This window comes from Drosophila montana, unplaced genomic scaffold (genome assembly GCF_035044405.1).
Source record: "Drosophila montana isolate Dmon_TW-CO22-7 unplaced genomic scaffold, ASM3504440v1 contig_2438_1, whole genome shotgun sequence".
In the NCBI taxonomy this organism is placed as follows: Eukaryota; Metazoa; Arthropoda; class Insecta; order Diptera; family Drosophilidae; genus Drosophila; species Drosophila montana.
Genome location: NW_026997315.1, coordinates 2562147 through 2589936, shown reverse-complemented (window position 1 = coordinate 2589936; position 27790 = coordinate 2562147). Strand labels below are relative to the sequence as shown.

The window sequence follows — 27790 nt, the reverse complement described above, 5'->3', positions numbered from 1 at the left end:
CATGAGCTATAAAGATTAGATTTTAGGTTTTATTAGTAAAATTCATGCTGTCTCTTGATATCATATCAAACGGCCTTGCTTATCGCGCCTTCAAACAAAAAATTGTCCAGTTAATTGACACAACATAATAGGAGAATAAATATCAAACTTTAATTTCTAGATATCTCATGTCATTTATTTGATGGACATTTGTGAAATGAACAAACGAAATTTCTATTCATAGTTTGAACAATCGCCCTAAAGCGAATAGTTTGTGAAACGGCATATGCTCTGTTTCATTCCATAATGTTCCTTCGCCAAAAAAAGTGGAAAAAAGTAAATTAGCTGGCTTCACAATTAGCTTTGTTGTTGTCGTGGTTTGTGCCCCGCGGCTTTGTTTGGCCGTGCACATGAACTTTTAGTTATGGTTGTTTTTGTGCCCATAAATAAATGGAAAAACATAAATAAATAAGTTTAACTTAGCGTAACGAATATCAGATGCGCTATCTCTATTGATACCTAGTTAGAATAAATGTACCTATATGTGTGTATACACTTTAAGTGTTCATCTATCTGATCTCTTAATATGAAACCATTTAAAAATAATTGTTTTATAGAGTTCAAAATGAAAATATTTATTAGTTGGATAGATACATATGAATGTAACTGGACCTAACCGATGTAGCCCTTTATATTTGTGCCATTTATTTATATTACTAAAATATTGGGCTAAATATTTTGTTAAATCTGCATATTTTATATAAAATGTCATGTACCCTTTGTTAGAGCATAGAAAAAATCCCAAAGACAGTTAGACAATTGGACAGGCCCAGTCTCTAGATGGTTCGTTGGATAATTATGTGTACGTACAAGACATAAATAATTCGCTCATCAGCAGCAACAACAACAACCACCAAGAGCACCACCGGCACCACAGTGGGGCAAAGCCCCCTCTCTGTGGGTGCCTAGTGGCTTGCTTTTCGCAGTGGCAGCAGCAGCAAAGAACAAGACATCCGGTGCCGGTGCTGGTGCTGGGGCCGCTGGTTTTGGCCGGCTTTTGACTTAATTAAACGCAAATTGCGGTGCCGGCAACTCAATTGTCTGTGAGCACGAAAAGTGCGGAGGTGCAGGCGGAGTTGGCGGTTTAAACAATTAAAATAATTTTGTTTGAAATCACGCACAAAAATAGAAAAAATTACGAATCAAGCGCTGAGAGAGAGAGAGAGAAAGACACAAAAAACGAAAACGAAACGAAATCAAATCGATAAACAAGTGAAAAGCGAAACGATAAATTAACGTTAACGATAACGATAACAGGCTGGAGTCCAAACCGAAACCATGCACTCCAGCTCCAGCTCGCAGTCGACTCTGAAGCGCACACAGCAGCTGGTGCGGCAAACGAATGGCGGTCAGCCCTATGTCAGCAGTGGCAGCGAAGTGGTGCACACCACCCGTGGACCGCCCATAACGACCAACATTGATGACTCTAGTCTGCGCTACCGGCATGAAACGAAACGGGAGCGCACCGTTGAGGCTGTCATCACCGATTATCCGGGCGTGGCGCCGCTTGGAACTGTGCCACACGAGCGCACCAACTTTGAGCGCACGGTGACGTTTCAGGATGCGGTGGGTAACCCTGGTACCGGCGGCGGCAGCATAGTCAGGCGAACATCGGATAGCAGTCGCGCTCTGGTGCCCTCCACTGGTGCCCTTCCCACCAGCAGCTATCAGCAGGTGACGCGCAACAAGCGCATCTCCACGGAGGTGCTCGGCTCGAGCGTGGAGAGCACCAAGACGTCGCAGCGTGCGCCCAACGGACACCGTCGTGTGACCACGCACATTGTGCGCAAGGTTACCACGTTGAGTCGCGCCGAGGAGAATCAACAGCCCGCGGAGGATCTGCTGCCGCCCGCCAAGATGATACGCAGCTCTGAGCTGGAGTATCGACGCGCACTGCCACCGGCCATTGAGTCGAGTGTACAGCGCAGAGAGGTAAAAAAGGAAGAGCAGTGGGAGACCATAATACTAAAGGGATATCGTTTTTAAAAAGCTCTCGAAAGAGAAGTTTATCAATTGGCATTTCCTTCTTTCTGTGAATTGGTCGAATTTCTGCACAAAGTCTCACTTTCTTTTATGTAGCTTAGAGCAATAGAAGGTCACCCCTTTTAATCTGGAATATAATCCAAGACTGAACGCAAACAGTTGTCGTTGACATTCACTTTCCTGTGCGTAAAAGAAAATATATTGTAATTCAAGTCGTTTCCTGAGAACTCGGGACACAAAAATATATCTTCCAGACTTAAATATCGATCGGTATTTTATTCCCGCAAACATTTAAGGGTTAAATCCTGCTTTGTAGAAGAGTTCGAAGCAAAAACTTGCTCCATTTACGTTCAATCAATATAATTATAAATCTATGTACGTTTACTAAATTTTCGCTCTTTAAACCCATTCCAGATCTCCGATATTGTTGTAGGCAAAGAGGACAACGTATCCGCACGCGAGGCCCTGCTGCGCTGGGCGCGCCGCTCGACGGCTCGGTATCCGGGCGTGCGTGTAAATGATTTTACATCATCGTGGCGCGATGGTTTGGCCTTCTCGGCGTTGGTGCATCGCAACCGACCGGACTTGCTTGACTGGCGAAAGGCAAGGAACGATCGGCCGCGCGAACGTCTCGAGACGGCATTCCATATTGTGGAGAAGGAATATGGTGTTACGCGTCTATTGGACCCAGAGGGTAAGCCGGAATATCGATTAATAAATGTTCGAACTTTTACTAACCTGTGTCCCAATTGTTTCCCTCAGATGTGGACACTAATGAACCGGATGAGAAATCCCTGATTACGTACATTTCATCGCTGTACGATGTATTCCCGGAGCCGCCCTCCATTCACCCGTTGTTCGACATGGAGTCACAACGTCGCGTGCACGAGTATCGCGATTTGGCACAACAATTCATCTATTGGTGCCGCGAGAAGACCGCCTATTTGCAGGAACGTTCGTTCCCGCCCACGCTGATCGAGATGAAGCGTCTGCTGAGCGATCTGCAGCGTTTCCGCAGCGAGGAGGTGAGCGCACGCAAGCGTGAAAAGTCCAAGCTCATACAGATCTACAAGGAGCTGGAGCGTTACTTCGAAACGGTAGGCGAAGTGGATGTCGAGGCTGATCTACGTCCAGATGCCATTGAGAAGGCCTGGTATCGCATGAATACAGCACTGCAGGATCGTGAGGTTATACTACAGCAGGAAATCGAACGATTGGAGCGTCTGCAGCGTCTGGCCGATAAGGTGCAGCGCGAGATAAAGCATGTGGATCATAAGCTCACGGATCTGGAGACGCGCATCAATGAGGAGGGCAGACGCATTGAGCGTTTGCATCCCGTGGATGCTAAGAGCATTGTTGAGGCGCTCGAAACGGAAATCAGGCATCTGGAGGAGCCTATTCAGGACATGAACCAGGATTGTCATGTGCTTAATGAGGGTCGATATCCCCATGCCAGCGAACTGCACAAGAAGGTCAACAAATTGCATCAACGCTGGGCTCAATTGCGCACCAATTTCCATACGAATCTGGTACAGAAACTGTCCGGCTTAAAGTTTCCCGTCCATGAGACGACCGTGACGCGTCAAACGCGCATGGTAGTCGAATCACGGCAGATCGATACGAATCCACATTTCCGCGATCTGCAGGAGCACATTGAGTGGTGCCAAAATAAATTGGTGAGTCTTAAAGAACAAAAAGGTCTGTGCTTCGATTCTAATATTTCACTCTTTTGTAGAAACAATTGCTTGCCGCTGACTATGGCAGTGATCTGCCATCGGTCAAAGAGGAACTGGATCGTCAACAGCACGAGCACAAGATCATCGATCAGTTCCACACCAAAATACAGAACGATGAACGCCAACAGACCAAGTTCTCGGGCGATGAATTGAACCTCTATCAGCAACGTCTCAATCAGCTGCAAAAGGTCTATGCTGAGCTGCTTAGCACCTCAACGAAGCGTCTATCCGATTTGGATTCACTGCAGCATTTCCTTGGACAGGCCTCAGCCGAGCTGCAATGGCTCAACGAGAAGGAGCAGGTGGAGATCACGCGCGACTGGGCGGACAAACAACTCGATTTGCCTTCCGTGCACAGATACTATGAGGTAAGCTCCTCAGCTTATATCTAGATAAATGTGGAGCTAGCTCCTCTGCCCTCTGTCTCGATAGAAATTTAATGAGAGATTATTGTCCGTTTGGTTCTTATGCCAACAAATCTCTCACACTAATTAATTCTACCCGTACTATGCGTAGTATGTCCTCTGTCCACAAGGGCATTAAATATTCGGCTAGCCGAAGTTAGTTGTTCTTTGCTGTTTTTATATGTGTTGTGCTTTATCTAATTCCAAGCGTGCATTTGGTAATGGCGACGAGGTAAGATCGGTTCTTAATTCCCTCGGGAATATTTTCAAATTAAAAGCAACCAACCAAGTGCACTCCGTTTATCCTAAAAATAATTTCCATACTAATCTTAGCTACTGTCCTCTCTTCACAGAACTTAATGTCCGAACTGGAGAAGCGTGAGATGCACTTTGCGACGATCTTGGATCGTGGCGAGGCTTTGCTTAACCAACAGCATCCGGCATCCAAGTGCATTGAGGCCCATTTGACGGCACTGCAACAGCAGTGGGCTTGGCTGCTGCAGCTAACCCTCTGTCTGGAGGTGCATCTGAAGCATGCGACCGAATACCATCAATTCTTTGCCGAGATCAAGGATGCCGAACAGTGGCTAAGCAAACGCGATGAGATACTTAACAGCAAGTACTCGCAATCCGATTTCGGTTTGGATCAGGGCGAGGCGCTGTTGCGCGGCATGCAGGATCTGCGCGAGGAGCTCAACGCATTTGGCGAGACGGTGGCCACGCTGCAGCGTCGTGCCCAAACGATTGTGCCGCTGAACAAGCGACGGCAGCCGGTTAACCGACAGGGTCCGGTTCAGGCGATCTGCGCCTACAAGCAACAGGGCCAGCTGCAGATTGAAAAAGGCGAAACGGTCACATTGCTAGACAATTCGGGTCGCGTGAAGTGGCGCGTTCGCACCGCCAAGGGTCAGGAGGGTTCTATACCCGGCGCCTGCCTGCTGCTGCCGCCACCAGATCAGGAGGCCATCGATGCGGCGGAACGTTTAAAGCGTCTGTTCGATCGCTCCGTTGCGCTGTGGCAGAAGAAGCATTTGCGCCTGCGTCAGAACATGATCTTTGCGACAATACGTGTGGTCAAGGGCTGGGATTTCGATCAGTTCCTGGCCATGGGACCCGAACAGCGCACGGCCATACGGCGTGCCCTGAACGATGATGCGGACAAGCTGCTCAGCGAGGGAGATCCCAATGATCCGCAACTGCGACGCTTGCGACGTGAAATGGACGAGGTCAATCGCTTGTTCGATGAGTTTGAGAAGCGCGCCCGAGCTGAAGGTGAGTGCGGGGGCGTATGAAATGGGCGTGGGGCCTAGGCGTGGGCATTAGCTTAAAGTCGCCTTTCAATTGGCGGCGCTTGGCCAGCTGTCATCTTTTGACTCTGGCGTCCAATTAAGCGCGTAATTGAATTGAATTTAATGTGCGCTTGATTTGAACTGACCGCCTCGACCAGGAAGCCCAACTTAGTCTCAAGTCACAAATCAAACGCAACGCAACATGAAAAAATTATTCGCGAGCGCCAAATTGCGCGGTAATCCACACTAGAAGCAAAACTAATTCCACATTTTAACCTTTGAATATTTTGCAGAGGAGAGCAAACAGGCGAGCCGCATATTTACTGAGGAATGCATTGCCATTAAGAGCAAACTGGAGGATATGGCACGTGAGCTGGATCAGATTATATTGGCGCCGTTGCCGCGTGATCTGGATTCGCTGGAGCATGTGCTTGAAATACATGCAGACTACGAACGCCGTTTGCACCTGCTGGAGCCGGAGCTAAAGCATTTGCAGGAGACTTTCCGCACCATTGCGCTGAAGACGCCCGTGCTAAAGAAATCACTGGATAACCTTATGGAGCTATGGAAAGAGCTGAACACACAGAGCGGACTGCACAAGGATCGCCTGAAGCTGCTCGAAGCATCGCTGGCTGGCCTCGAGGACAACGAGCATGTCATTTCCGAGCTGGAGAATGAGCTGGCTAAGCATCAGGATTTGCCCTCCACCGCAGAGGGACTGCAGCAGGTGTTCAAACAGTTGACGCACATGCAGGACATAATCACACAACAGCAGCCGCAAATGGACAAAATGAATGATGCGGCCGATCAGCTGGGACGCATGGGTGTCCCGACCAAGGTGCTGGGTGATCTAAAACGCCTGCACTCGAACGTGGAGCGTCTGAATACGCGCTGGAGTGCGGTCTGCAATCAGTTAGGCGAGAGGTAAGCACACCTGTTAGCAGCTTAGCCGGTGCAACCTATCAAATGCTTCATTAAATTTACCATATATGTCTCTATATACCCAATTCATCTGTTCACACCTGCCTTTTCCAGAATGCGTTCATGCGAGACAGCCATTGGGCTCATGAAGAATCTCCAATCGAGCGTGCAAGTCGAGGAATCATGGGTGGATGGCACCACCGAACGTCTATCGGCCATGCCCACAGCGACTTCAGCTTACGAATTAGACGTGAGTAGCGTTTATGATATATTATTATTTTTATTATTATTATCATTTTTACTTAATTTTTTATCAGTTATGATCAGTTACTTTTTAGTAAATATCTCTCTATATAGCATAAACCCAACCTTGTATAGTTATAGTTACCACTCAGATTTTAGCAGGCCTATTCAGTTACCCTTTAGGGCTACCTACCACTTCAAGCAACACAAAGTATATATAATTTCTTTACAATGTACAAACAAATTCGAATCGAAGGCGTAGTTAACTATTTTTGCTTAACCAGTGCTACGTCCCCCACACCCTCTGCCCAAAAAGTAGTTTTGCCTAAAATTTTAAATATTTTCTTATTTTTGGTGGATCAAAACTTTGGTGTTGGACATGTTATAAATGTCTGTGTGTTTTATATATACAAATATATATATATTTCAATTTGTTAAATGTGTCCAAACAATATATAAGCCCTGTATATTATAATTGTAACTCGTATCAGACCCTGTATATTTCGTAGTTCTTGTCTAATCAAAAATACAAAATCCCTTGTAGCAGGCTGCCTGTTGCCTGGCAGCTACACACCCACACACACACACACACCTATGTATAAAATGTATATATACACAATATTTACACAAACTATGTGACGTCCCCCCACAAACAATCCACACACCCATTTGTATATCCCCTTCCGTGTGTTTCCAGTACATTTTTGAAAATATTTTATTATTATAAATGTTATATATTTGTAGCTTTGTTTTCTAGTTACCTAAGCTGTGCACCTCTATAAATATCATCTATATCGAATTATATCTCATATCATTATTGTAGTCTTATTTGTATTTGTAGTTGAAAACTAATTGTATTTGTATTTTGTCTAATTTCTTGTATTTTCACCCAAATATCAAAACAATATCAATATCACACTCTATAAAAAAACACGAACACTATGAAACAACAAAAACTCAATCAAACAATTTAAAAAAAAAATACAAACAAAACAAAATTTGCTACCAAATCCCCCCTCGCCAAAAATATATAAATATATATAGAAACTGCTCGGAGCTGCTATCGAACGAAAACCAAAAATCGAAAATGTCAACGTGGCTGGAGGACGACTCATTCGCGAAGCTAAGGTAAAAATTTGTATGACTGTCATTTGTATGGCTGAATTCTCTATACAGACAATGGGCATGCGGCATGATCTAGAGAGGAAAATGCTGAGAATGTATTTGATGTATTTGTAGAAGATGCGTATTTGAAACAAAGAACTTTAATAAAAGTTCTATGAAGGTCTCAGCAAAGGCACGGACTAACTTAAGTTGTGGACCAAACTTGGATCAATTCGTATGCCCTTTCTCTGTGGCTAAACCTGTAAAACCAGGCATATACAGTCCATAACATATCTGTGCTTGATTTGCTCAAGATCAGTAGCTTGAAGAGCGCGGTGGTCCAAGTGGGTGCACACTGAGCACGAAGATTGGAGACTGAACTTCCGTGAAGACAAATAATTTACCTAAGATCTCTTATAGGCAAAAAAAACTAGTTATTGAAGAATTGTAAATTCTATAAGAAACCTACTTTTTTCTCTTTTGAGATACAATTCTAGAAAATTTATTAATATGTAACACTTAAAATTTCGTTATTTACTGAAGTTTCCTACTTCCGTATGACTCAAAATTACCAAAAAAGATTTACTTTATTCCTCTATGAGAATTCTCAACATTCTCAGTAGTCTAAACAGTATATGCTAGCAACTTAAAATATCTTTGGGGTCAGCCCCATGCCCATCGTCAGCTCCCCAACTTCTGTATGACTGAGCGTGTGATTCTGAACATTTTTTCGAACCTCTATTTCTCAATATTCTGTATGTTGAGCTATACACACTCTACCTATAGCTGTCTTTTCTACCCTATACACAATTACTTCTATTGTTTATGCTATTTCCGTCTTCTATACCAAACTTTCAATATTTAATGCTTTTTACAACAATTTGTGGTTAAAAATAAAAAATTTCGACGCTTCATTTGTGAAGCGCAAGATTGCGAGTAGTTAAAAACTGCGGGTACAAGGTGCGTCAATAACACTTGGGTTACAACTACAACAACAACAACAAAAATATTGACCAACACAACAACAACAAACAAACAAACCAAACTCACACAACAAACAATTAAAAAGCAATTGTAATCAACGTAATTTCGTATTGATTAATCAATGAAATAAAAAGCACTAAATATATACCTAGAAAAAAACCAACAAACAAACAATATTTACCCCACAAAAACCCCTCTTAAAACCAAAAAAATACCCCCCAAAAAAAAAACTTTTGTTTAACACGAGCAAATTACTAACATTTAACCGAAAATTAACCCGAATGCTGCGGACAACGACAACAACATCACGTTCAAAATTTGTGACGTCATCATTGTGGCTGGCTTAGATTTACGATAGTAAATGCCTGCGTTTCGTCGATTGGCTGCTTGAGGCACGTCCCTCGTTCTCGCCGCCACGTCGCGATCTGCGTCCGGCGGATAGCGATCCGGGTGCCACACAGTATTACAGCCAGCGTTTGGATAATCTAAATACGAAATACGATAGATTGCTGGAACAATTGTCGCAGAGGCTAAAAACTGCAATCGAGGTGAATGGCAGCGATGGTCTGGTGAGTATCCAATTGTTCAGAGAAAGAGACAGAGAGAGAGAAAGAGAGGGAGAAAGAGGTATACAACTCCTGATGCCACTTGCTAATTTTAGATACAAGCGTCAATTGTTTAACAATGAGTCAAAAAGTTTCTATAATTATAGGCAAAAAGTCATAATACCCGAACTCTAGCAGCGTCTCAAACAGTTGCTCAGCAGTAAAATATGTTTGTGTCTACAGCAGCTTGACAGTTTCTGAAAGTATATTTTTTTTCTAAGCTAGCGGAACATTTTCTCAGATTCAAAATATATCCGTATCGACTTCTTATATCACTTTTATCTGCAGCATCTCAGCTACTCATTTAGAAGTATCTACAAATAATATCACATTTATGTAAAGCAGTTTCCCAGATTCAAAAAGTATCTGTATCTAAAGCTTATTTCCCAGATCTATACAGCAACAGTTTTTCGAATTGAAAAATCTGTATAGTTAACTACACATTTATCTACAGCAACAGTTTTTCAGTTTGAAAAGTATCTTTGCGATATCATATTTATCTGCAGTATCCCAGCTCAAGTTCAAGTTCATCAACTCTGGAAACTACCTCAAAAGCTTTCGTTTTCAATGAGCACTCTCTGGGTTCTAGCGCACTTTGTATCTGTATCTTTGTATCTTTGTCAGGCTTATGCACTGTTATTATTAAATTAACCTTCAAAATATACACACACACACACACGCACACGCCAAATAATGACATCAGAGCGCAATTCTGATGCGTTGGCAGCGTTTTTGATATGTTGCCTCATAAATCACCACTTGATTAATTTATAAAAATGTTAAACTATTTTTTTTTTGTTCCTATAACAAATGGTATTTTATTTTTTGCTATTATTTCTCTCTGTTCGTGACAATCGTTTGTCTAATGTGCAAATTGCATTTATAAGATATACGGGTTTGTCTATCTTAAACTTTAGCTCCATACGTCATGCATATATATAAATCTTGCCTTTTTTTGGCCAATTAGGCAAATGAAGTCAACTTTACAATTAAGAATTCTGTCCATAACATGATGTCAATACGCATATATTATAAACATATTTCGCATATTTGTCGGATACCTAATCTTGAGTTCTAGGAAATTCAATGCCAGACAACGTCATCAACAGTCCATTGTTGACTTTTTGTCGCTATAATTTTTTCAACTGTCAACTCTTTAGATTTTATTTCTTTTATATTTTTAAGACTGTTTTTGGCAACTGGTTTTATTTTTAATTTTGTTTATGCGTTGCGTCAAGAAATTCAATTAAAAAATTCGTTTAACGAAATCGCCAAAAAAAAGTGAAATAAAACTCAACTCGTTTTGGCTTGTTTTATACTCAAATATTGCCCGTGTTTACAGAACTGTGTAAATATTTAGTTTATAATTAACATATAATGAGTGGGAATAGAGAAAGGATTGTTTCTACAGTTGTAAAAGGCAGCTGTTGGGTCAGTAAACCTTGAAGTGGCCCTCTCCAACAATATGTGGTGTCATCAGCTCGCACATCTGTTCAGGTATTTGAATTGCTTTGCGGCCCTTAGCAAAATTAGCACAATTGAGCTAGAAGATCTATACTCTATATGTATATATTTCAAATCGTTTCTTATAGGTGTTGCTCTTGGCTGAGTGACATCATGAAATGCTACTACATTTATGTATGTATATTAGACAACTTCATTGCCAGCATTGGGGTTTATATCTAAGGCTTAACTTGATATGCATAACATGGGCGGCCAAGCTTGGCATTAAGTGGAGTGAATGAGCATATTGCTATTTAGAAGGTTAGCTTCAGCATTAGACTACACCAAACTGGTTTTCTTCTTTTTATTTTTCTGCATACCCTGTAGACAAATCGTATAAGTGGGCATTATAAGGCGGCGCCAGTGCATGTGCCTCGCAAAATGGGATTTATCTAAATTCGAAACATTTCGCAATCCTTTCTGCATAAAGATTTTTATGTGCTTTACGTAGATCAGTTATAAGTTAAGAATACTGTGCTTTATCAGACCCTAAAAATATTTGTTTATTTGTGATTAAAATGTTCATCTAAACATTTTTACATTATTTTTTTTGTATAAGCCATAAATATTATAGTGTATAAGCCTTACAATTTGGCAGAAATATTACCCGAAACCAATCTTGGTTATAGTTCATACCTGCCTACAGGGTATTTTCTATTTGATCACTCTCAACGTCGGCATTCATTCATGTTTTTTTTATTTTTTTTTTTTGCTCACCAAAAATCGAAAACAACCCAATCTCCAGTTTTAACAATTTGGCAGACTCCAAAGAACAAGAACAACAACTTTAAAAAAAAAACAATCTCCGAATCGCGGACAGTAGACAAACAACGTTGTTCGAACACGTTGTTTCCATTCTCACCTAACTTCCGTGTATTGTTTTCTGCCCAATTGTAAATGGACTGCGGATTATCATCCACAGAAGCAACAGCTGAGCGCATTGCCGGCATTTTTTGCTAGCTGCTCAAACGTTGAGCTCTCTGAAAAAGCTCGCTTAGCTTCGCATTGGTTCGAAAGCTCACGCTCTCTCGCGTGCAGTGTACGGACTACGGCTGACAAATTCCGTTGCTTCAGCTCAGTACCAAATGCGACGTGGTTGTATAACGACATAAAATTTGAACGCGTGCGACGTGTTTCTTAAACAAATAAGAAGTTTTTTGTGTGTGCGTGTGTTGTGTGTCCGTGTGTGTGTTATGAACAAAGGCTAAAAACCTACATAAGGTTGCCCTTTAAGTTGCATAAATTCATTTGAATTTAATTTCGTGCATTTTTTGCAATTTTTCGAAACGTGTAAGCAAATCAAAAATAAAAACAACAAAAATAATAAAAAAAAATACCCTACCCAGAATATAAAAAGAATATATCACGTTTGGGGCCGGCGCCGTAATACTCATACGCCGCGTTGTCACATACAAATAGAAAGTGCGACTGTAGCTGTGTGTGTCTGTGTGTGTGTCTTCAATTGAATACGAAATTCAAGTGTGTGGCCCGCTTTTATTTGTTTAATAGAAATTTAAATATTTTATATGCGGTCCTACGGCCCACACGAGGCCCAAATACGTACAAAAATGAAGTCACTCGCAGATCCAAAAACAACAAAAATTGATATATAAAATAGAATAGTGAAGGCATTGCATAGAATTGGAAGTGTGAAAACGAAAATAAAAGCCGAAAAGCAAATAAAAAAAATAATATAAAACAAGAAAATAACACATATGCAATATTCATATAGCCTTGAACATGTCGCAAGAATCCCATATGCTATTTCTTTTTTATATATATGCGTATACTCTATATTTATTTGGGTGTTAATGAAAGCAGGCAAAAAACAAACACGCGAAGGAAAAAAAAAAGAAATTAAAAACAAAAATTGTTTATTATTTTTAGGAGTTTACACAACTTGAATGAGCCTGAGTCCAGAGCTAGTTAAAAAATAAAATTGCCTAAAACCATTATGAACCAGCAGTAAAAAGTCCATTAAAAATGTTACACTTAACTAGATTCATTAGACGACTATTTCGACTAGCCAACTGACCTACACACGCACACACACTTATACACACACACATGCATACACACTCATCTACCAGAAGTGACATATGACAGCGCCTATCAACGCCTGCGATCAGCTGCTGTCAACAGCGGGCCAAGGCTCAAAACGGGGGACCGCGGGCATTGCTGGCACTGCAACTAATCTAATCTAAATACATTTTAAACTGTAATTTCTCCAATAATAGCGTGCAGCCAGAGTTTAACAAATTTATATTTGATTATTTATATACATATATATAATTGAATATTACGCTCTGTTTTGATGGAGGTTCCAGATGGGTTGCTTGTGTATTTTTTTTTCGACTTCATTAAAACTAGAATCCTCATCTTTTGGAGCTGTTAAGGTTCTTTTCAAATTTGTTTTGAAAATAAATTGCCACCACATCTTTTTACAGTTTTAGATTCACAGTTAAGGATGCCAGTTGTATTTGTAGTCGAGTCATAGTATTAGAGGCTCCGATTAAGACTCTCTTGCAGAGATATAGTTATAAGTTACAGTTTTATAATTACAGCCTAAGAGCCGACGTGTTAGATACATTGTTTAGAAATAACAGTTTGAGAGTCATAGTTTTTAATCACCGTTTTATATTCACAACTTGAGAGTCACTATTTAAAGTTGCAGTTTTAGATTCAATTCATTTGGTCTCTTGTTTCATTTCTTCTTGATAGATTAAAGTTAATATTTACTTCAGGTCTTTTAACTAGGTCTCGTTACCAACTATTCACGCCTCTTGACAGAGAAAATACAGAGTATCTGAGTAGTTGGGAGCTTGTTCATTATTTCATTTCCAGGCTTTTATCTTATCGTATTTGTCTTTTATGTGTGTTTCTGTTTTGTTTTGTTTTGTTTTTGGTTCTTTGCTATTTGTTACCTTTTTGCTCTGCTTTTTAACATGTCATCGCGCTTTGGTTTCTGCATTTCTCAAACTTGCAACATGCTGCTATTTATCGATTTAACGAGCCAGCACAAATTTGGCCGCCGCCTTAATCGCACACAAACCACACACACACATGTATTTTTAGTTGTAATTTATGTGTGTGTGTGTATTCTATTAATTAGAAGAAACGAAATGAAAGCGAATGCGACGCCGTGTGACATCTCCCGAGAGTAGCATCGCCTATTTTTGTTTGAGGCGCGGCATGCATCATGCGGCATTCGGCATGCAGCATGTTGCAGCGAAAAAGCTCGCAGGCAGCGCAAAGCTTCTTAGTCATCTGCTTGGGCTAAAAAGCGTGTCAAGCGCAAATCACATATTAACAGGAGCGCAGTGGGGGTGGCTTTAGGCCGCTCCAAAAACCCTTTTCCAGCTTCACTTTCATATAATTGTTCTCGTTAATGTGTTTCGTTTTTATGGTGGGCGCACGGCAAACTTGTTTTCGATTATATTGAAATTACGGATGACATCATTATTTGTGCTCAACTCTAAATGTGTGTGTGTATGCGCGCGCTCTTAATGTGTTTGTGTTGTTTTTTATATTTTTTTTTGCTTTTTGCATTTTTGTTAATTATAAATTATTTGTTGCTGCTACTAACTCTAGGGCGACCTTCGGTAGCCGTTTTGAATAATGAACACGGGGGAAAAAAAAGAAAAAGTGCTTGCCGCAGCGTAAATTAAGAATTTGTTGCCGAACCGACTTTAAAGTAAAGCAACTCCATTAACAATTAATGCGCGTGCTGATAAAAAGAATTGCTGCAAATGCAGTTGTTGCCTAGTCTATCACTCAATTAGATTTCTTCTTTTATACACTTACAGAGAGTATAACAATATAGTCTCACAATGTGTAACGCTAAAGAGACTAGAGATCAGTAGCATCAGCCAAGTCCGACTGTCTGTCTGTTTCTATGCAATCTAGAAAACGTGGTACTTCTATATCAAATGCTGCAATAGTAAAAGTTGGTGAAAACTGTTGTATATCTTTTGTATATATGTAAGGGTATTTGCTCTTCTTTTTTTTTTCTTATTTGGCTTTTGTGGCTGGCAGCTACATTAAAGTTTGAACTTACATATGCCATATGTTCAGATATCAGAGATAGCATTTCCCAAGCACTCCATCATGTATCAATGCCGGTCTTGTTGTATTTGCTTTACGCAAACAAAGATAAAACTTAATTATACACTTCATGCAGATTGAAAGCGTTTCTACGAGTAATCGTCCATTTCGAAGTTGACTCAACTGTGCATATATGCTTAAATCACATTAAGGAATCACTTAAAGAGTTGTGAATATATCCTCTGCACTCTCTACTGTATACAATCTATATATATATATATTACCCGGCATTTTTTGCAGTGCGTATATATGTAAGTCGGTTTGTGTGTGGCCCTCAATAATAGCGTCATTTCTATTTTCATAAAGGCCTGCTTTTGCTTTCTGTGTCGCAGTGAGTGTTTGTGTGTATGGCTTGGTATGGCTGGTTGATAAATATAATACTTAATGTTTTAAGAGTGCTGATAACTCAAGTGCCGGCGTTCCGAATGTTTTTTTAAATTTATTTTTGGTGAATGAAAACGAATTCCACGCATAAGTTAGCAGTTTGTTTTATTTTTGGGCAGACATAAGGGCTCCAGGTTAGGTTAAGGTATCACCCTGAAGATTAGAGCTGTGTGAAAAATATATTTTAATCGTAAGCCAAAAACATTTTAATACGCAGGTGTCGCAGTTTATTCATTTGGTTCGTTATAAATCTAAAATTATAGCAAATATGCAATACAGAGCTCTTTTTTCATTCTTGTTTCCGACCTTTTACTTTTTCTAAACGTTTCCTATTTTTTCGCATTATTTTTAAATATGGATTGCGACATTCAATCAAAATGGAAGAATTGAAATATTATTTAGGAAAATATTAAATAAATTAAAATAGCTAAAAAAAAATGTTTTGTAAAACTTAAGTAATAGTTTTATAATAAAAATCTTTTCAACGAAAATGATTTCTGGCGAAGTTCTAAGAACACCGGACTATTGATAATTCTCTCTAGATTTTTTTACTATTAGTTTTCAACACTTTTATAGCTCTATAATAACTATAGCTCTTAACTCAGGTTCTTATCGGAACACATTTATCACTGTCATAAAACATTGCAAAGTCACACACAGATACAGTCGCAAAAAAAAAGAGACAAGTTTTGAAAGCGAAAATATGCGCGTAAATTTCGTTATCTAATTTGTTGTAAATCTCGCAGTGCATTGAAGAAGCGTCAAACTTAAATCAAGTGCCTAAACCAACAAGTGCTGACTATGACTATGTCAAATTGAAAGAAACGCAAGATTTAGACATGCCTCAGCATAGATCGGGTCGCAAGGCGACCCAAACTAAAACCATAACCCAAACCACAACTGCCCATGTGGCAGAGGAAAGTGACTATGACTTCGCGTTCGAGTTTCAGGTAATGCAACCAACTCTCAACCCCCCAATTTTTCATATTCTTCCCAACTCTCTCTCTCTCGTAAAGCTGAAGAAACGCAAATTTCTTTTTAACTTTTTTTTATTGCTAATAATGCTTTTTTTCCCCGGATAGCAATACGCTGAAAGTCTACAGAAACCGCTCAAGACCTTTAGAGTTGATTTCAGTGCGGGCAGCGTGCCAACTGGCGATGGTTATGCTGCACGCCCGGATGATCTTTATACCACGACATATAGCACAACACAGTAAGTAAAGTTTCTAAAGTTTTCTAGTAAGTACACTCAAAAAAAAAAAAAAAAATATATATATATATATATATACATATACATATATATATAAATAATATTAGATCATAGAAAAATTTAATATTTGTTTTGAAATAGAAAAAAGAAACGCCTTAAACTTGTATATACAATCCAGTTTGGATTCAATTATATATTTGAATCTCAAATTAGCTTTTTTTGAGTGTAGTTAGCCCATAGTTTCGAGTGTATTACATATTTTTCTTCTATCTTTAGATTCAGCTCAACGAAAACAACGAAAAGCTCCTCGAAGAGCATTTACAGCAGCGATGGTATCGATGCCGCTGGTCAGGAGTCGGGAGCTACACCACAGTCGCAGATACAATTTAACGAGATACGCAGCCTGAAGCGTATGCAGCAGCTGGGAGGTAATGGCACCTCCGTGCTAGACATTGCCGGCATACGGGATCCGCGCACGGGTCGCGTTCTGACCATTGGTGAAGCCATACAGCTGCGTATTCTGGACGTGCGCACCGGCGAAATGCTGGTGGGTGAACGCCGCATAACGCTCGAACAGGCTGCCGAACAAGGCCTGATCGATGCGCAGCTGGCGCGCCAGCTACTGCAGCCAGGCGCTGGACGAGATGCAGCCGGACGTGAGCTCTCACTGCTGGAGGTGATACAGCGCGAGATAAGCGAAGCCGAGTCCGGCTATGAGACGGCCGAGAAACGCATCAAGGTAAACAACACAGTCACAGTAGAGCAGTCGCCATTGCCAACGCAATCCCCCTTGGATGTGGCATCCCCCGAGAAACCTAGAAATATTGTCGATGCCATTTGTGCGGGCCGTGTGGATGCCAAGACGGGCCTATATCGCGTCAAATCGGGCCAAACAATCAGCCTGGCCGAGGCGTACGAGCGTGGCTATCTGATACGCCACGAATCGGTGACAATTAAATCGAATGCGCTGTGTTTAAGCGATGCCATTGCCCATGGCTTGGTGGATAGTGCTGGCTGGATAATAGATCGCAATTCTGGTGATAAGTTCCGTTTGGATTCGGCCATTGCCAATCAGCTGATCGATGCGAGCGTGCGCGAAATCGTCGATGCCAAACGCGACGTGAAAATTACTCTGCAAGCCGCGTTGCAGTCGGGCGTGTTAAATGCTAAAACCGGTCGCTACCTGAACGAGGTGACCAAAGAGAAGCTCAGCTTCTTGGAGGCACGAAACCGTCAATTGATTGTTAAACCGTATACCCTTAAAGATATATGTGATCTTAATCTGCTCGATAAACAGTCCCTGATCACAAGTCCAATGCGTCGCGAAAAACTAAGCATTATGCAGGCCATCGAGACGGGAGTTTTGGATGGCAACCAGCTCAAGTGCATTACGAAGCGTAAGGGTGAGTTAATCACACTGCAGGAGGCAATTGCCGATGGCATTGTGCTACCAGCCGAGTGTAAATATCGTGATTTTATGACGGGCGAGTTAATTAGCATGCCCGAGGCTGTGGAACGTGGCCTCATAAGTTCAGTATCACAGCGTTCCATTTTCGATATCGATGGTTTCAAGGATTTGCGTAGCAATGATTATGTTAGCTTTAATGTGGCCCTCTCGCGTGATATTTTACGTCGCAAGAGCACGGGCTTTGCCTTAGAGACAGGTCGGGATAGTCTAGTCCCACTTGAGGTGGCTGTTGGTGAGGGTCTGGTTCGGCAGGAGGTTTATGAAATGTTTAGTCGCGGCATTGGCGTACACAATGCCAGCGGCAAAGAGCTTAGCGTTTTTGATCTGGTCTATCACAACCTTATTGACCCGAAGACTGGTTATTTACTCGATCCCAAGACTGGTGAGACAGTGCCTCTGGATAGCGCCATTGAGCGCAAGTTCATCACACCTGAAGGTGCTTTGCTGCTGAGCAGCCTGCTCAACATTACGTTGACCACTGAGACTGTGACGAGAACAATCAATCGTTATGTGACCATACGTGCCGGTTCCCAGGAGCCAGGTGATACAGTTTTACTGACCTTTACCGAGGCAGTGCGTCAGGGTTTCATTGACGAGGATAGGCAGCTATTTAAAGATCCCAAAACGGGCAATGTTTACTCGGTGCAGCAGGCTCTTAACTATGGGCTGCTTGTACCCGACAACAATCAAACAGTACCGGAGCCTACAAATCGCAAAAAGACCAAGTCCACCATAACCATAGTGACCAAACAAATAATGCCCGAAGCGGAGCCTATTAAACTCAACACACAGCATACTAAATATGTGGAAAAGTCAGTGGAAATACCCATTTCCCAGGAGCTAATCAAACCACAGCGTATTATCTCGGAGTTTATTAATCTTGAGAAGAGCAGCTACATGGAACAGAATGTTACAGAACGTCAAATTATGGAGCTGCCGCCGGGCGGCTGGCGCCTGAAGGATGCCATTGAACAGCGTCTATTTAATCCCGATACGGGTGTATTTCATGTCCAGGGCACAGATCGTCTGGTCAACTTTGAGGAATGCATCGACAAGCAGATTATCAACAATTTATCTGTCGCTGTTATTGAACCCAACACGGGAGATAAAATATCTGTAAAGTCCGCCTTTGAGCGTGACATTCTGGACAGCTATGGCAACTATACAAACAACAGGCAGCAAGTCCTAGGCATGCGCAGCGCCATTTCCGAAGGTAAAATTCTATTGGAGACGGTACCGGCTACGCGTGGCGCCAGCCAGAAAACAATTTTACGCATAGCGCGGGTAAATAACATGCCTGATGTGCTCGAGGTATCGACGCCATTGCACGATGCGCCCCCACGTTTTGTGGAGGTCGGGACCTGTCAACGTGAACTGGCCTCACCGGAGCCACTGCAAATAGCACCAGGTGCCATCTACGATCCGTCCACAGCGCTTGTCATTTTCACCCAAAGCGGAGAGACGGAGAACATTTTTGATGCCGCGCGTCAAGGTCTTATCGATGAGCAGCTAATTAAAATTGTGGATCCAACAACGAAGCAACAAATTTCCGTTACAGAAGCAATTGCTAGATCTATCTATGATCCACGCACGGCTACCATTCTGAACGCCGAAGGGCAACCGGTGGACTTAATAACTGCTACCAAACTGGGTCTGCTTAGTGTAGTCGGTGCCCCACTCGTAGCTGCTGAGGGTGCATTGCGCACTGTGCGTTTTGTGGTTGACCCACGAACCGGTGAGCAGATACCCGTTGAGGTGGCTTACGAGCGTGGTATAGTGTCACGTGATCAGCTGCATCGCGGACGTTCTTTCGAAAACGAACCCACAATGACAACAACAACTGAGGAGAAGGTTGTGGTGCTTCAGAAGATGCGCAAGATTATACTGAAACCGCGGGATGCACTGCGCAAAGGTATCCTCGATGAGGAGACCTGCCAAATACTGGAAGATACACGCAACTTTACCAATGCCCAAGGGGAGGTCGTAAACATAAGCGAGGCTTTGAATACTGGTCTGATTGATGGACGTCGTGGTCAGGTGGCTGATCCACAGCGTAATCGTGTTCTTAATCTGCGACAGGCTGTTGAACAGAAGATCATCGATCCGGAGCAAACAAATCACATACTCATGCCCCTGGCCAAGAGTCTGTCCATACCCAAGCTGCAGTCGCAGGGTCTAATTGATCCACAAACACAGACTATTGTCCATCCGGAGAGTGGTTATCCTTTGAGCATACACGAGGCCATTGTTTGTGAAGTACTCGATCCACATTCCAAACTGCAGAAACCCGCAAAGTGCACCCTAGAAGAGGCCATCGAAAAGGGCATTATCAATCCAGATGAATCCACATTTAGTTACAAAAATAAAACCCTAAACATTTCGGAAGCCATCGAGGCACATCTTTTCGATGCGAGCTATGACAAGCAAAAATTCAAAGTAGAAATACCACCCGTGGGCATGATATTCCCAGTGGCTGTAGAAAAGAGTCTCGTGGAGCCCACAAAGCGTGTTGTGCTGCATCCTAAGACCAAAAAGCCCCTGCCCATTAAGCAGGCTATCGACGATAACTTCATCATGTCCATACCCTATGCTCCCAAGGCGGATGCCATTGAGGTTGTGACTGCGCTGGAACGAGGTCTAATTGACGTGGCTGCACAAACCTATACACAACCCACGACAGGCGAGCGATTCTCGTTGCGTCAGGCACTGGAGAATGGCGTCCTGGTGATTAAACCACTTTCTGATTTTGTTATCAATCAGAAACCCATAGCTAACACCGAGATAATGGAAACGCTGCGGGCGGTGCACACAGTGACCACCAAAACAATTGAACTAATGCAGGGCTATGTACTCATCTCCAATAATGAGGTGCAGAATGTCAACACGGGTGAGGTATGCAGCCTGGAGCAGGCCAAGGAGCTAGGTATATTACGCGAGGAGGAAACAACACGCGAAACCAAAACCACAGCAGGCGAACCAGCAGAGCAGGTGGCTCATAGCACGTTGCCTATCGCTAGCGATAAGACTGTGGTCGTCGAAGAGCGCACACAAACCGTTGTGGTAAGCTCAGATACTAAAAAACAGGAGCTGCAAGTGGTCAGCACCACACAATCCACTAAGGAAGTTCCGGAGAACGCAGCAAAGCCCAGCAAGGAGCCATCCAAAACTCTACAGAATGTCAAAGAGGCAGCGAAAATGGGCGCGTTGGGTGTCATTGCAGCGCCAGTGCTTGCTGGTGGTGCAATTGTCAGCGGCGTTAAGAGTCTGATCAAGTCCGCCAAGTCAACCGGTGAAGCTGCCAAAACCACCACAATAACAACGGCTATCAGTACCAAGGAGTCAACGTCGCAACCAGAAAAACCTCAAGTGAGTTTCATCGAGGAGGAGCGCAAGGCAGCGCAACCACAGTCCCAACAATTGCCAAGTGAAGTAGACAACCTGCTGCAGGATACGGAAAAGTTTATAAGCAGCACAACGGCCAACTTTATAGCAAACGAACAACAGCAGCATTTGCCTAAGGATCAATCACAAGCAGTGATTAAACCAGACGAAACAACCACCGCGTCCACAACAACAACAACTGTGACAACAATAACTACCTCAAAAACAACAACGGAAGCTCTGCCTGTCACTGTTAACGAAGAACCACTAAAAGAAATTCCAGAGGGCAAACAGGAAGTGATCGAAACCGTCCAAACTGTGACCAGTGAGAAGTCAATACCAGCTGATCCGCAAAGGGAAAAACTGTTGGAGCAGCCCAAGGAGACAACAAAGGTCAGGGAAATACCAGAAGCAAAACGAGATGTCACCAAAGTCACGGAAACCGTTCAAACTGTAACCCGTGAGGAGCCAACTCCAGAGCCAGTCCAACAACAAAAGGACTCGCCCAAACCTGCAGAAAGGGCAAACACTTCGGACCCAGTTGCCAAGCCGGAACCCGCCCCAAGGACTGCTGTTAAGGAGGAAGTATCGGAATTTGAGCCACCCTACACAGCACCACTGGCGCCTTTCCAAGAGGCCGTAGCCAATGAAAGTGACATTGAAACGGACGAACCGCTTACCACGGACTCACAAAGCACTGTCACAATTACCACAACAAAGGTGATAACAACGAAAACTACAGATGTTGAACCAACTCTACACGAAGTGACGGAAACAACTATCAAAAGCGAAGGCAAACCAGAGAAGCTTGTGAAGCAACCCGAACATGTGATTTGCGAAATTGAACAACCAATGCAACCAATTGAATCAAGTGATATTTTACTTGATGAGCAAATTGTGACTGTCGAGGAACCCACTACCACAGAGTCTACAACAACTAAAACCACTATTACCACAACAACAATCACAAGTGAAGAGCAGAAACCACATCAAGTTGTGAGTGTGGCTGAAGAGATAATGGAGGTGCCTAAGGATGAACCAGTTGCACCCAAGGAAGCTGTGGTTGTGACGGAAGAGACAAAGGATCACCCGAAAAAGGAAGAGTCTCCATTTAAACAAATAGTTGTAACTGTAACAAAGGAGAGTAAAGAGCAACCTAAAGAGCAATCTCCATCCAAGGAAATAGTTGTAGCCGTTTCAGAGAAGACCAAGGAGGAACCTAAGGAAGCAAGTCCAGAAGCACCAACTGCAAGCGTTCGCACCACAGAAACAGTAACCACAACAAGTGTAACATCAAAGCAACCGCAACAACCAGGAGCTCTAGAGGAACTCAAACTACCAGATACCACGACAGACAAGCACCAAACAGTTGTGGATTTCATACAACACGAGAAAACACCGCAACCTGCTACAGCTGGTGGCAGCAATATAATGCAGAATGTCAAGGATGCAGCTAAATTAGGCGCAATGGCTATAGTAGGAGCGCCTATTCTGGCAGGTAAAGCCTTAGTGGATGCGCTAAGCACAGAGAAGACTACCAAACCCACACAGCAGATTACAGAAATTATCACGCAAACAGGACAAGAAATTCAGCCAGCGGCACCCGAGCATGACAGCTCAAGTAGCACCACAATTGTGACCAAAATAACAACAACCACCACCACATCAACAAACAGTAGATCCACGGAATCTACACCCGACGATGAGGCACGTGATACAGTGGAGACACAAGTCAGCACAGAGGAGCACACGGGTAAACGTAAAGTGCCCATGACGCTGGCCATTGGTGATGCTATATCACAGAAATTGATCAGCCCCGAGGAGTGTCAAGTAATTGTGGATGGTGAACCACAGTCGCAAAGTGTCGCTGCACTACTCAAGGACGAACAGCTCAGTCCATTGGATGAGGTGCAAATCATAGATGATAAGTTGATTATTCTACAACAGATTAGCTACTTGGTGGATATAGATACCGAAATGACGCCCGAAAAGCTAAGTGAACTCAACATCTACGATACAAAACATCAATACTTCATAGATCCGTCGACTGGTCAGAAAATATCCTTCCAAACACTTGTCTTTGACATGAACATATTCAATCCCGAAACGATTCTGGTCAAGAATTTCAGCACCGGCAAATATGAGACCCTAACAGCTGCACTCGAGCGCCCCTTGTTAGATAAGCACACAGGTCACATGGTAGATCCCAAAACAGGCAAAAAAATACCTTTCTTTGAATGCATCGAACGACAATGGATTATACGTGCCAATCCCGAAGAGCAACGACCCGCTCCCATTGAAAATGTTACTATAGACTCCCAGACAGGAAAAGTGGTACTTGACGATGGTCAAGTTTGTTCCATTGTTGAGGCTATCAACAGTGGCAAACTGGACATACAGTCGATATCGGTGCGCGACCCAGTTAGCGGTGAGGTAATTCCATTGCGTATGGCAATTGAGTTGGGTGTGGTTGATATGCAGGCTGGTACGGTCATAGATATACAGACACTAAAGGAAATACCCATGGAGCTGGCTTTCCAGTTGGGTTTCCTGGTACCCGGTGCACGCAAACCAATTTCCTTAGAAGCAGCTGTACGCAAGGGTCTCTACGACCCCGAGACAGGCAAGCTCTACGATTCCGAGTCTCAGAATCAGGTCGACGTGCAAAAGTCTATAGAAATTGGTCTGGTTGATCCCAAGATTTCTCTGATTGTGGATACAGTTACCAAAAAGGAACTGAAGCTCGATTGCGCTATTGAGGATGAGCTTGTGGTGCCCGCCACCGGTAAGATTAAGGATAACAAGAATAATACGCTTGTGCCGTTTGATGTGGGCGTTCAACAGCGTCTGGTGAAGACCGATAGCGTCACCTGGAGCTTGCCTGAGGTGCTGCAGCGTGAATATTATTCGCCCAGCACAGGTAAAGTGCTGAATCCAGTTACCGGTGAAGATATTCTGCTTCAGCAGGCCATTGAAATGGGCTTTGTTGAGTTGGATTCCACACTAGTTAAGGATACCGAGCATGATAAAATTGTGCCAGCCAAGGAAGCTGCCAAAGTGGGTCTTCTGGATACGGTGCGTGGCACTCTTAGCTCGCCCAACATTAGCCTGGACGAGGCCTTTGTCAAGGGTTATCTTATAAGCACCAAGAAACCCTGGTCTTTAGTCGATTGCCTGCTGCGAGGTCTTTACGACCCTTCGACAGCTAAATTCAGCATTGACGGCAAACAGCTTGACTTAGAGTCGGCCATTGCGCAGAAGCTCATCAATCCCGAAGAGCTTGTGTTGCTGGATCCCAAAACTGAATCAATTATTTCGTTGAATGAGGCCATTGCCAAGGGCTATTTGGATCCAATTGGTGGCTTTGTCATTAATCCTTACGCTTCAACGAAACTCTCTCTGCACGAAGCTCTCGAGAATCGCATTCTTATACCCCCCAAACGCAAGCGCAGTCTACCCGATGCTGTTTATAGGGGCCTATACGATCCCAAGACCGGCCAGTTTAGCAATACGATCACGCGGGAAAAATTAACAACTGAACGTGCCATTCGTAGGGGTATACTCGATCCCGATTCGACGGTCGTCAATGTTTCAGGTCAGGTTGTACCATTTGGTGTGGCCACCGAGACGGGCATAGTGGATAGTCAACAAGGCACGGTTAGGGATGCAGATGATCAGCAAATTGATTTTAAGGAAGCCTTTGATAAAGGAGTCCTGGTAGAGGCTAAGAAACCATTGCGTCTCATAGAAGCTGTTGTCAAGAATATTTACGATGAGACCGATGGTCACTTTGTAGATCCCAAGTCTGGTGAGAAACTGAACTTTGCCGAGGCTTTGAATACCAATCTCCTAGATGAGCACAGCGTCCAGATTCGGGATTACAATAGTGGTTTGTACAAACAGCTCAACTTAACGCATGCTAAGGATACAGGTCTTATAGATGCTCAGAATGCCAAGTTGCTTTATAATAACCAGTCGATGACCATTAAGCATGCTTTTAACATTGGCATTCTGATGGATGTGAATGCTCCTATAAGCGTGCAGCGCGCTATACATCAGGGTCTCTTCGATGATAAGACTGGTAAATTGACTGATCCCAAAACTGGACGAAAAATTACCCTACTGGAGGGTATGCGCAGCTTTGTCATTAATCCCCAGCTGCCCTGTTATTTCGATGAGCAGTCTGAGCAAATGTTCAGCCTTAGCGAGACCTGTCGCAATGGCATTATCAATAGAAGGGAGGGCGTCTTTAAGGAACCAGGCAGTACTAGCTTTGTGCCACTTGGTGAGGCTTTAAGCTTGGGTTTGATTGTGGACATAGAAAATGCAGGCTTTGGCCTATATGAGCTTTTGGCCATGGGCTTCTATGATGTGAACTCGCGTCAGGTGCTACATCCAGTGACCAATCGCAAGCTAAACCTGAATGAAGCCTGCGTCGAGGATGTCGTTAGTCTTTCCTCTAGTTTGGTCAAGCATTATGAGTCGGGCAAATATATGCGCCTAGCGAATGCCATTAAGGAGCAACTCATTGATGATTCCAAGGGCTGTTATAATCTGGGCAATGAACAAATAGATTTGCAGGCAGCTAGAGCACGTGGTTTAATTGTCACCAACCGTCGTCTATTGAGTCTAGAAATGGTTCTACGCATGCAGCTTTATCGATCCGAAACAGGCAAGTTCTGTGATCCCACAACGGGCGAGTATCTAGATTTGATTGAAGCTATACATGCGGGCTTTATAGATCCAGCAAGTACAATCTTTAAGAATCAGCTTACAGGCAAGGAATTACCCCTAACGGCTGCTATAGAAAATAGCGATATAGATGTAACTAAGGGACGCGTTTTCGATCCGAAATCCAAATCTACCTACAATTATGATGTAGCCTTCGCGCGTGGCATACTCGTGACCATACCCCGGCCTCTTACCGATCGCAGCGAAATCGTGCGCCGTCAGGACAGCGTTGAACTCCTAAGTCAGACGCCCGTGAGCGTCGTTATTAGCAAACCCCGCGAAATGTCACTCGATGAAGCTATAAGATATAACATAATCGACCCGAAGACCGCACTCGTACGCGATTTCGATAGCTTTAAATTCTTGCCCTATGCCTTGGCTCACGAACGCGGTCTAGTTGACGAATCAAAGCGCACGCTCGTCGATCCTAAAGCTTTGTACTTTGCATTTGATCCCACGCTGTTGATCTATGTACGGGAACCCCTTACATTCGATCAGGCGGCTGAATCCAAGTGTTTGGATCTGCAAACCGGCATGCTAACCTATCAGCCTGTAATCCCAGCCAGCGATGACAGCGCAAACGATTCACTGACTGTCATCGAAACGTCGCCCAAGATATACACGCTTAAGGATGCCGCCGGTGTTGGCATTATTGATCCTGATTCGGCGCTGGTCAAAGATCTGGCCAAAGCGAAGCTTGTGCGTTTGCCAGAGGCCTTCCGCAAGGGCCTGATGGATGCCAACAAGGCGAACGTGTTGAATACCCAAACCTCAAAGCTGTGCACACTGCAGGAGGCCTACGAGAGTGGCCTGATCTGTACACCCAAGCGTTCATTTGGTTTGCTAGAGGCCATCACATTTAACCTGTACAACCCGACCAATGGGTGTCTAGTTGATCCCTTCCAAATGCATCCCGATATCATCAAGCGAAAGAAGTATACATTGGCCGATGCCATTAGTGCCGGTCTAATTGATCCCTCCTCGACGGTGGTGCGTGATCCCAGCACTGGCGTCATACTACCACTGGCCGCTGCCATTAGCACTGGCTTAATAGATGCCACTGAAGGTCGTCTGAACGATGCCAATGACCCAAAAAATAAAATCGATTTGGTGAAGGCCGCCGAGAAGGGGTTACTGCTACCAGCCGAACAGCGGGTAAGTTTCACAGACCTAGTCTGTCTCTGCGTCTATGTGATTTAGCAGGTTTTTTACTTTCAAATTTCCAATTCATAATCAAAAAATCGGAAAACCACAGCAAAATTAGACAAACAAAATTTTACAACGCTTCGTGGCATGTTATTTTTGGTATACTCTATATATAATTTCTATAATAATCATTATATTTCGAAGTTTTGTTACGAACTTTTTGATCAGCGCGCTCTCAACTTTACTCTTTACTTTTCTTTCTATCATCAGACTAACCCACAGCTCTGTCTGCTTATCTAAAAGAAAACTCTACATTTTAATTTGCAAATCATATTTATGATTATTATTATTTTATTTTGCTTGTCCTGAAAAATGGGCAAAAATTTCTTATATTGCAGCGCATGGCATTGAGTTTTATATGTTCTCGTTCACAAAACACATCAATAAAATCAAATCTATCGCATAATTTTTCAAATGAATCAACTAAAATTGCTGAACTTGCTTTCAATGATTTTCAAGCTAAGAATGCAGCAAGTAAAATGTCAATCAGCAAGT

At 43.0% G+C, this 27790-nt stretch overlaps 1 protein-coding gene across 43 annotated transcripts in view; it reads left to right on the top strand.

The window, feature by feature from the left end:
• Positions 1–27790, top strand: part of shot (dystonin-like protein short stop) — a 94925-nt gene that overhangs the window by 46379 nt on the left and 20756 nt on the right. For 29 of the 43 annotated variants that reach the window (XM_064682169.1, XM_064682150.1, XM_064682149.1 and 26 more), the window contains 10 exons: positions 2437–2716; positions 2785–3698; positions 3758–4126; positions 4516–5434; positions 5745–6375; positions 6487–6622; positions 7660–7743; positions 9051–9272; positions 16382–16512; positions 16786–27244. In XM_064682169.1, the coding sequence (XP_064538239.1) occupies positions 2437–2716; positions 2785–3698; positions 3758–4126; positions 4516–5434; positions 5745–6375; positions 6487–6622; positions 7660–7743; positions 9051–9272; positions 16382–16512; positions 16786–27244 (14145 nt within the window). Of the gene's footprint in view, positions 1–1242; positions 1972–2436; positions 2717–2784; positions 3699–3757; positions 4127–4515; positions 5435–5744; positions 6376–6486; positions 6623–7659; positions 7744–9050; positions 9273–11959; positions 12102–16045; positions 16250–16381; positions 16513–16785; positions 27245–27790 lie in introns of those variants that run through there. The other 14 variants (XM_064682159.1, XM_064682165.1, XM_064682164.1 and 11 more) reach the window with 8 other exon arrangements.